This window comes from Plecotus auritus (assembly GCF_963455305.1).
Source record: "Plecotus auritus genome assembly, chromosome: 3".
Lineage (NCBI taxonomy): Eukaryota > Metazoa > Chordata > Mammalia > Chiroptera > Vespertilionidae > Plecotus > Plecotus auritus.
Window position 1 is genome coordinate 174,698,856 of NC_137772.1, and position 10,709 is coordinate 174,709,564.

At 54.3% G+C, this 10,709-nt stretch overlaps 1 protein-coding gene across 1 annotated transcript; it reads left to right on the top strand.

The window, feature by feature from the left end:
- Positions 1-9,454: 9,454 nt before the first annotated feature.
- On the top strand, positions 9,455-10,282 carry LOC308244376 (DNA-directed RNA polymerase II subunit RPB3-like; the record flags this gene model as incomplete). The annotated part of the gene is made up of 1 exon (XM_080660303.1): positions 9,455-10,282. One exon carries the CDS (start codon positions 9,455-9,457, stop codon positions 10,280-10,282), a length of 828 nt encoding a protein of 275 aa, XP_080516429.1.
- Between the last annotated feature and the right edge of the window lie 427 nt (positions 10,283-10,709).

Below are 10,709 nucleotides of genomic sequence, written 5' to 3' on the forward strand. Positions count from 1 at the left end.
TACCCCAAACCCTGGGACACCTGAGCTTCAGGGAGGGAGAAAACCAAACCCAGGCCCTAGAACTTATGCCAACATTCCCAGGGGAACCCAGCACACCCTCTCAGCACCCTGACCCCCTTCCCTAGACTATAGGCCCAGCAGGAGAAGAGGGAGCAGGGCTGACTGGCTGGTGTTGCCCCCCACCACCGCCCACGTCCCCACCCGGCCCGGGCTGCATTCCCAACAAGCCAGGACCTGCCTCCCGGTAAATAAGCGCAGCGCCCTCCTCCCTGACCCTCCCAGCTCCAAGGGGGCCACTGCAGCCAGATAGGCCGATCCTCCCCCACCTCGAGCCTGAGGCCTTCCTGCCGCAGTTTCTGTCACAGGATTCCCCAGAAATCTCTCAGGCAGGCCCAAGCGCCCCAAACTCCTCAGGCCTACATAGCCTTCTCTCACCCCCTCTGCCCTCCACCCAAGGCCCTGCCCCCACAGTGGCAGGACGACCTGAATGGGTCCTTTCTTTAGCCCGCTGCCACTTTCTTGTGAGAAGGCAGGGACCATGGAGTGGGACAGTCAGAACTGCGGCTGCCCGCCCCCACCACCGTGGGCAAGGGAGGCCCAGAGAGGGCACAGCACAGCACATACCACCCAGTAGGGTTGGGCATAGACTGCCTTGCCCCACCTCAGGCCTTGGCCAGTCCAGGGCTCCCCCCAGAATCCTGGAAAGTGTATGGGGCATCTGGAGGCAGTGGGAGCCGAGGAGAGGCAGGGGACTCAGGGACAGGTAAGGCAGGGCCAGGCCCCTGGGCCAGGGCTTCCCCAGGCCTGGGCCAGGAAGTTCTTCCAGCCATCTATCCTGAGTCCTTACAACGCAGGAATCTCCTGGCTCTGCCCTGCCCCTCCACGCCAGCCCCCACGCCGAGCAGAGGGACCCAGCCCTCCGTGCTCCAGTGGCCAGTCCTCCCGAAGCTCAGCTCTATCCAGGCACCCCACCCCCATCCCACACCCCCCTACACACTGCTCCAAGTTGCCTGCTGCCTATGGATTCACTGCAGGCCTCATCACTAGTAGTCAAGGACCCCCACAATGTGCCAACCCACCCATCCCACCCCCAGCAACCGGACCCCGCTGTCTCCACCCACACCGCCCCCGATGCTCTCGGAGAGGCTGTGCTTGCGGGGCTGCCCAGGCCTGGAGCGCCCTCCCCTCCACTTCCAGGCAGGAAGGAATTCCCAACTGTTCTTCAAGCACCAGACCAACTGTGGCCCCACCTCCTCCAGAGGTCTTTGAGGCCCCCTCCTCCATCACAGGGGACTTCCCTTCTCTGAAGCCCAGACCACTGTGTTCTGTCTCTGACGGCCTTTCCCCTCCCTGTCCTGGAGCTCTGTCTTTGCCCCCCAACCCCGCAACCCCCACGTTCTGAGCGCACAGACTATCTGGTGCAGTAGGCAGGAGATGGACTATGATTTCACCGTGGTCTTGTCTGATACCTCCATCCCTCCCCAACCGGCTTCAGGCCACTGGGTGGCCGCCAGGGGCTGGGTGCTTCCCACATGTAGCTCTGGTTCTCACGACAGGCTTGTGGCATTGGTGTGATTGTCCCCATTTTACTGACAAGGACACTGAGGCTAACAGGGTGATTGCCCAAGTGGAGAAGTGGGAACTAGACCTCAAAACCCACCCTCCAAAACTAAGGGCCCACCCTAAGTGGGGATGGAGGTGGGGTTCCCTGGGGAAGGGCCAACTCCCGGACTGTCACCTAAGTCCTTGTGATCCTACTGCAGAGTCCCCAAGCCTGGGGGATGGGGATCAACCAGGACCCCAGGGCACCTCCACCAAAACCCATAAGGCAGGGGACCAATGCCCACCCAGTCCAGAGCCCCAGCTACACACACCCTCCAAGCCTGGTGTGCAAACCCAGCACCCACAGCCTAACACACTACCCACGCACCGCACCCCCTCCCTGCCCCCATGGGCCTCTCAGTCCACACCCAGACCAACCGGTCAGACAGGCTGGGATGGCGCAGGCCCAGAGAGGCTCCAGAGGCTCCCGCCCCCACTGGCAGCGCGTGCAGGATCCATGGGGCAGGAGCGCCCCCAGCCGACCAATGTGGGACAGGCAGGGCATGGGAACCCAATCCAGGCCCCAGGCCAGAAAGAGGGGTTCTGTGTGCCCCAGGACCCCTGCCCACCTCACCATTTCTTGATCGTCTTGAGCACCCAGGGCAAGTTAGAGAGGTGAACCAGGACCAGAGGCGAGGAAAAAGCAGGCCTGGGACCACATGAGCACACATGTGGAGGGAGGAACACAGAGCCAAAGGTTTTGACCTTGGACTTGGTGGTGGGTTAGGCCAGGGCTGGAAAAGAAAGAATGAAATGGGCTCCCAGAGTTCTGGTCCCGGGCGGATGCCGAGAGCAAGGCTGGAGCCACAGGTGAGACAGGTCTGGGAAGGTGGCTGAAGGACTCGTCTTGGACACAGTGGCCTTGCGGGACATGAGCAACATCTGGTGGACACTCACCCCTCAACGTCTAGAGAGTCTGTGGACAAGGCAGGGAAGCAAGGACATCCATTATAGCGCTCTTCCCCACTCTGGCTTCTGACCCATCCTTAGACAAGTCCCTTCTCCAAATGGGCTTCATGTGGATAAGTGGTTTCTAAGGGCTCTTCCTGTGCTGTACTTGTCATTACCCACCCCCCCTCTCTCCCCTGGGCCCCAATCCCCTGGAGAACCCTCCTGGGAACACACTAAAGACACAGATAATGTTAACTTCCATGTATTGAGCATATACTAAGTGCGAGGCACTGTGCTAAGGTGGCCTCGCCAGCCTGTAGGTGAAAACTGGTCTCTGACTTCAGTGCCCAAATCAGAGGGGCTCCTGAGACCCACCTGTGTGTGGCCGGGCCTCATGCTGACCCCTGAGAGTCCTCCCAATTACTTCCAGGGCCCTAAGAGGATGCTGCCTTGCACACGGGCGGGAGCCTGTGACGGCACTATGCCTCAGTGGCCCATTCCTCCATGAGAACTCTGCTCTGAGGAGCACGCCTGTCCTCATCCATGGCCAGCCGAGTCCTCAGACCTCGGGCCTTCCGTGGTCTGCAGCAGGGTGCTGAGGAAGAGGCATGGAGGGCGGTGGTTTCCTCTCTAGGCATCCTACTCCCCAGGCCCTGGACCACACTTTAGGAACAGAATCTTAGAGGCTCCTCCACCTCCTGGTGCCAGTCCCCTGAAACTCTCACTGAAGGGCCCCACAGCAGCCCTCCAGGCTGGTGGGACTGACATTGAGTCTGCTCCATCCACTACCTCCCTCCCCCATCTCTCCCAGAAACCTCCTGCACAGACCCCCATCCTCCTACCAAGACAGACACCAAATATACCCTATACTATTATTACTCTACCCTATACTCTACACTACATACTATACTCTGTATTATTCCTGTGATAAGGAAGACTGACGAGGAGACTGAAGGTCAGAGAAGTTAACTAACCTGCCCAGATAGGCTGGATCAGAGGCCCTTTCAGCCCCAACCACCCGGGGTAATGCCTGGCACAGTATAAGACCCTCTGTGAGCAGGCTTCTCCCAGTCGCCCACCAAGCAGCAGCAGGGCCAGGGCCACACTCTCTTACCCTTAGGCTTGAGCTTGTTTCCATGGGCTGCCCAGGTCCCCCACTGGTCCCCTCCACCCCGCCCACCTTTCCAGATCTGCCTCCAAGGTGCCGCCTCGTGAAGCTTTCCCTGCCATCCCAGCTGGGCGAGGAGCTCCTCTGAGCTGGCCCCCAATGTGAGGCCTATTCAGTCATGTAGTAGATGCTTACTGAGCGCCTACTAGGTTCTAAACACTGTGGATATCTCTTAGGCAAGACTCCCCTCTTGCATTTCGTTTGGGGCAGAAGGACAGTAAATAAATACCTATAACCTTGTCAGCACCTCTTCATGGGTGTGAAAGCCATGCAGGCCCCCAGGGCCCCGGACTCAGAAGGTCCCCATACCAGGTTCATTGTTCCATTGTCACTGTCTTAGAATCTATATAATAAAAGCCTAAGTGACCCTTATGGTGGGACGACCAGAACAACCGGTCGCTATGATGCACACTGACCACCAGGGGGCAGATGCTCAATGCAGAAGCTGCCCCCTGGTGGTCAGTGCGCTCCCACAGGGGAAGCCGGGCTCACAGCTGGTGAGTGCAGTGACTGTGGCAGGAGACTCTCCTGCCTCTGCACAGCAAGCTGAGCGGTAAGGAACAGTGAGCAGGTGGGTGGTAAGGAGTGAGGGGTCCCGGACTGCGAGAGGGATGTCTGACTGCCGGCTTAGGCCTGATCCCCACATGAAGCAGGCCTAAGCCAGCAGGTGGACATCCCCTAAGGGATCCCAGACTTCAAGAGGGTGCAGGCCGGGCTGAGGGACACCCCCCAGTGCACAAATTTCGTGCACTGGGCCTCTAGTGTTTAATAATGTTTTAACAAGGTGTCCACATGTTCATTTGCATTGAGCAAGCAAATTATGTAGTCAGTCCTAAACATAGTATGTTAGATGGTCATTGCTGTGAAGAAAAATAAAACAGGAAACAGGGATGGGAATGACAAGAAGGAGGGATAATGAATGTAAATAGGGCCCTAGCCAGTGTGTTAAGTGGTTAGAGCGTCAGCCTGCACACCGAAGGGTTGTGGATATGATTTCTGGTCAAGGGCACATACCTGGGTTGCAGGTTCAATCCCCAGCCCCCGCCGGGGTGTATGTGGGAGGCAACCAATCAATGTGTCTCTCTCACATCCATGTTTCTCTCTCTTTCTCTCTCTCTCTCTCTCTCTCTCCCCCTCCCTCCCTCCCTTTCACTCTCTCTTACAAAAAAAGAAATATAAATAGGGAGGTCAGGGAAGTTTTCATTAGAAGGTGATGTTTAGTGAAGACCAACCAGGCCACAGAGCAGCAGGTGGAGGAGGGCGAGAGCAGAGGCCTGAGGTGGGAGCATGGCCGGTGTGTGCAAAGAAAGGCAGGAGGCCAGTGTGGCCAAGCGGGAGCCATGGAAAGAGGACGGGAGGAGGTGAGGCTGGGGGGCCCGAGGGCCCCACAGGCTACGTCAGGACTTGGCTTTACTGCGAAAAAGACAAGAAGATACTGAAGACTCGTGACCAGGAAGCTGATGTGATCTGACGAGGATTTACCAGGAGCCCTCCTGCTGCCGAATGGAAAAGCGCCTACAGGGGTGGGGGCAGAAGCAGCGGACAGGTTCTAACACTTCATTGGAATCCCTGTGACATCTCTGTCTTCCTGAGAGACCTGGTGGACTGGGGAGGGGGTGGGGAGTAGAGGCATCCGGATGATGCCCAAGTGTCCAGTTTGGGTAACCAGGTGGGCAGAGGAGCCATTCCACACAACAAGACAGGGAACACTAGAAGAGGGCGGTGTGGACAGGGCTGATGGGAGATGAGGGGTCCACGGGCTGACCACAGGCCCGGCTTCTGCTCCCCCTTTCTGAGGACAGCCTATCACCTCCGCCTGGCTGCTGGGAAACCCATAGGGCAGTGGGACCATCCCTCATGCCTGCCAGTTTTGTTTTCTTCCCAATTAAGGGGCCCTAGTCTTCCATTTCATCATTAAGGATAGCTGCTTCTTTCTAGAAAGAATGTGGGAGGCAAATGCATCAAAGATTAACAGTAAGACCAACACAGAACTAAAATGCTAGGCCCACAGCCCAGTCAGCATGGCTCAGCGTTGAGCGTCAATCACTGTGAACCAGGTCACAGTTCAATTCCCGATCAAGGCACATGCCCAGGTTTCAGGCTCCACCCCCAGTAAGGGATGTGTAGGAGACAACCGATCAATGATTCTCTCTCATCATTGACGTTTCTATATCTCTCTTCCTCTCCCTCTCTGAAATCAATAAAAATGTATTTTAAAAAAATAAAAATAAAATGCCAGGCCCACAGAGAGCGGAGATTGTAAAGGCTGACCATGTGGCAGCAGATGCTGTGATTAAGCCTCAAGGCAGAGGCCGGAAGAGGAAATCTGATCTGGTAGTATCTGCAGGAAGCAGATTATTTTCTCTGTGGGAACAAAGGTCTCCTCTGATGATAAATTCTAATGAAAATTGCTCACGTGGGCCTTTATATAAGGAACGAAAGGAACGTGTACCTCATGTGACGGTGACCAACACCACCAAGGGCACCACACCTAGGGAAGGAGGGCCTCCAGGAGAGAGGCAGCGTGGTCCAAGGACAGACGCTCCAGGGCAGGACAATCCAGTCAGGGACAGCTCGGCCCCCAAGGCCACGCCCTCAGCTCGCTCCACCGGCTCTGGATTGTGAGGACTGGCTGCTCCCTGAGCGCAGGGTCCAGTCGTGTGTCTGTGACCGGCTTCTGGCTTAGGGCTCTCAACAGAGAGCTGGTTGGAAAAGTGGGCAGGTGGGTGGTTGAAGCCGGTCCCCAAGTCCCCTTGCCAGGTGTGGCAGACACATCCTTCATCCCCTAATCTCTGCCCTCCCTGCCTGTAGAAGTAATGGAGCCTGAATTTGTAGTTGGGCACAGGCTGTGATTGGAGGTCACGAGTTTGGCCTCCGCGTGGGGCACACCCTCTCCCTGCCTGTTCCCTCCGCCGGCTGGAACCCAGAGGTGGTGGCAGCAAGTCAGCTTAGATCACACTGGCCCATTAGCCTGTGGAGCAACAAGACAGAAAGGCCTGAGACGAGATTCTGCGGAGCTGCTATCCCAGCCCTGGAGTGCTCCCGCCCTGATGGGCGTGGGAGAAAACCGAGGCTCCATCTTCTGTAAGCCACCATTACTTTGCGTCTCTGATGCAGTAGGTGAATCCATAGTCCAACTAACATCCCAGTGGACCCAGGAAGTGCGCTGAAACGCCATTGCCTGTCATCCTGGTACTGGGTTCAACCCCGTGTCTCCCCCTGAGGCTGTTCCATCACCAACAGCTCCAAGTAGAAGGACGGCTCTTTCCACGGGGCCAGTCACTGAGGCTTTTCCCACAGAAATCCTCACAGCAACCCTGCTGGGGACTTCACACAGAGAAGCGGACAGGTTCTAACACTTCGTTGGAATCCCTGGGACATCTCTGTTTACAGGTGGGGAAACTGAGGCTCAGAGACAGGACCAAAGCTGCCGAAACACTCAGAGGCAGTATTAGTGGAGCCAGTCTCAAAATTCAGGTCTGCTGCTCAGAGTCTCTGCTTCCCCAACAGAAATGAGAATTGTTGTTGACTCACTCATCCAAATCCAGACCAATTATTTTCATAGCGGGAGAGGCCCGTGTTTGGGGGAAATGCCTTGGAAAGCCCTCCCAGGGTCGAGTTCAGATCCCCAAGATCTGGGTGACGGGCTGTGACAGGATGTATGTCAGGAATGGAGCCTGGAGCCTCAGTTGGGAAGACTCCAGTGGCCAGGGGTGACTCGAACATCTGGGGCTAGAATCGTCACTCACAAATCTGGACCAGGTGATTCAAAAGCTGGCCTTGCCCAGCCAGTGTGGCTCAGCGGTTGAGCGTTGACCCAGGAACCAAGAGGTCACTGGCTCAGTTTCTGGTCAGGGCACATGCCCGGGTTACAGGGATGTATGCAGGAGGCAGCCAATCAATGATGCTTTTCTCATCGATGTTTCTATCTCTCTATCCCTCTCCCTTCCTCTCTCTCTAACAATCAATAAAAACATATTTTTTTTTAAAAAAAAGAATTTTAAAAAGCTGGCCTCAACTGGAGGACCTACAAGGGCCTCTTCATGTGCTTCTCACAGCATGACAGCTGGGTCCCAAGAGGAAGCGCCCGGAGAGGGACATTAGAAGAGCAGAATCCCAGAGACCAAAGCCAATGCAGGTTTTTTGTGACCTAACCTTAGAAGGCTTTGTGTCCACTGTATTCTATTGGTAGAGCAGTCACAGCCCTCCCACTCTCAGAGGAGGGGACATAGATCCCTTTTCAGTGGAAGGACTGTCAAGGACTTTGGACCCATACTTAAAATTGCCATATCCCATAACACCACAAGTGACACCCACTGTGGGTGTCTCCTCAGTCAGCTCACCTTTATGATTTTAGGTGTTCCCATGTCAAAAAATAACTCCTCTTTCCACAGCAAATGCTTGAAATTCCCAGGGAGAGCTTTCGCATTTGATCTAGAAAGGACTTTTATTCTAAAACAGGTCCCCCACCTGGAGAGTATCAGGCTAAGTGAAACAAGTCAGTCAGAGAAAGACAAATATCATATGATCGCGCTCATATGTGGAATCTATGTAACAAAATAAACTGATGAACAGAGTGAACCAAGAGACATGGAAGCATGGAACAGAGTGTGGAACCTCAGAAGGAAGGGAGGTGTAATCAACCAAGGACCTTATATGCATATATGCATGGTCCATGGACACAGACAATGGGGCAGTGAGGGCCTGGGGCAGAGGGTAGGGGTGGGTTGGAGGAGATCAATGGGGAGAAGAAGGGGACATATGTAATACTTTCAACAATAAATAATTATTAAAAATAAATACATAAATACATAAATAAATATAAAACAGGTTCCCCAACCTCAACTGCTCTTGGGATGTGCTATAGGCCTCATTGGGCTCACCAGATCTTTACAAAGGGCATCTGTAGATAAGAAAGGAGAAGGGAGCACCTGGGCCATTGTGTTTCACTAAAGGTCCATCCTGATTGGTTGCCTGGGAAAGGGGGTAGGAGTAAAGCGGTGGTCTAAGGTCCTAGCGCAGTGGTCGGCAAACTCATTAGTCAACAGAGCCAAATATTAACAGTACAACGATTGGAATTTCTTTTGAGAGCCAAATTTTTTAAACGTAAACTTCTTCTAATGCCACTTCTTCAAAATAGACTTGCCCGGGCTATGGTATTTTGTGGAAGAGCCACACTCAAGGGGCCAAAGAGCTGCATGTGGCTCGCGAGCCGCAGTTTGCCGACCACAGTCCTAGGGTAAAGGTGAGTATTGCCTTTAAATCAGAGGTTGGTCCTCCTTCAGTCCTTTGCTTCACCCCATCTGCACTCTCCCTGCCCATATCCCACTGGCTTCTGAAAAACAGGACCCCCATCCAGCCCTGTACCTCTGAGGATTCCTTCCCACTTCCCGTCCCCAATCTGGTGTGGTCTTCTTTTTTACAGCCAAGGACCCCAAAGATTTGTTTTAGGAGCAGATGCAACATTCTGTTTTCATCCATTTAAACCAGCCTTCTCTGTGTGTCTACTGCACCAGCAGGGCATGAAACAAACCATTTTAGGTTTAAAAAAGGGATTCAATACAAGGAATTAGGCACTTATAAAATCACTAGTGACCCGGTGCATGAAATTCATGCACATTAAAAGGGAATTAGAGGAAATATTTTAATATTGCTATTTTCCCTTTCTCTATAATAGAAGTGTCAGAGATGAAAGAAAATTAGTAATATATATATGAAAATCTCCCTCCTGACCTCCAGTGCGGGAGCGTGCTGCAGGGTTGACGCCTGCGGCCCGTGGGGCCGCGGAGCACAATGCCATATGCCAACCAGCCCACCGTGTGGATCACGGAGCTCACCGACGAGAATGTCAAGTTCATCATCAAGAATACAGACCTAGAGGTGGCTAATTCTATTCAGAGGGTCTTCATTGCCGAGGTGCCCATAATAGCCATTGACTGGGTTCAGATTGACACCAATTCCTCAGTTTTTCACGACGAGTTCATCGCTCACAGGCTTGGATTGATCCCCCTCACTAGCGATGACACTGTGGACAAGCTGCAGTACTCCCGGGACCGCACATGCGAGGAGTTCTGCCCCGAGTGCTCGGTGGAGTTCACTCTCGTCGTGCGGTGCAACAAAGACCAGACTCGTCACATCACATCTCGAGACCTCATCTCCAACAGCCCCCAGGTCATTCCAGTGACATCCCGGAACCGAGATAACGACCCTAATGACTATGTGGACCAGGACGACATCCTCATCGTCAAGCTGCACAAGGGCCAGGAGCTGAGACTCTGCGCCTATGCCAAGAAGGGCTTTGGCAAGGAACATGCTAAGTGGAACCCGACTGCAGGATTGGCTTTTGAATATGATCCCGACAATGCCTTGAGGCACACAGTGTACCCCAAGCCAGAGGAGTGGCCAAAGAGCGAGTACTCAGAGCTGGATGAAGATGAGTCCCAGGCTCCGTACAACCACAACGGCAAGCCGGAGAGGTTTTACTACAACGTGGAGTCCTGTGGCTCTCTGCGCCCTGAAACCATCGCCCTCTCAGCCCTCTCTAGGTTGAAGAAGAAACTGAGTGATTTACAGACCCAGTTGAGCCACGAGATCCAGAGTGACGTCCTCACCATAAATTAGCCACAGCTCACCCGCCTGAGCGGAAAAGGATCTGAGCAGCATCTGTATGCAGGCCTCCTGAGACCCTCCTAGCTCCAGAAGTCCCAACAGCTGTACTTAACTTCTTAGCAAGCCATCAGCACCAACTGGAGAGGTAGCAGAGGGGAAGGGTGCCCCCCATCCTTGCTTGGTCCCAGGTAGATTACAGGGGTGCCCCTGATATTGAGGCAGGACAGTCCTTTACTGAGCATGCAGCATCCCTGGCCCTGCCTGCTGGTGGCTAGTCTCCCCAGAACCCAGACCTCCCTTCCCCCTGGTCTGCTTGTAGAGGTCATACTGCTTCCCTGTTGAAAATCACTGAGCTAGACCCTCCTCTTTTGGTCATTTCAGCTCTTGACTTACTTTCTGTGTGGAAGTTAGCATTTCACAGTTGTACCTTAGGTTTCTG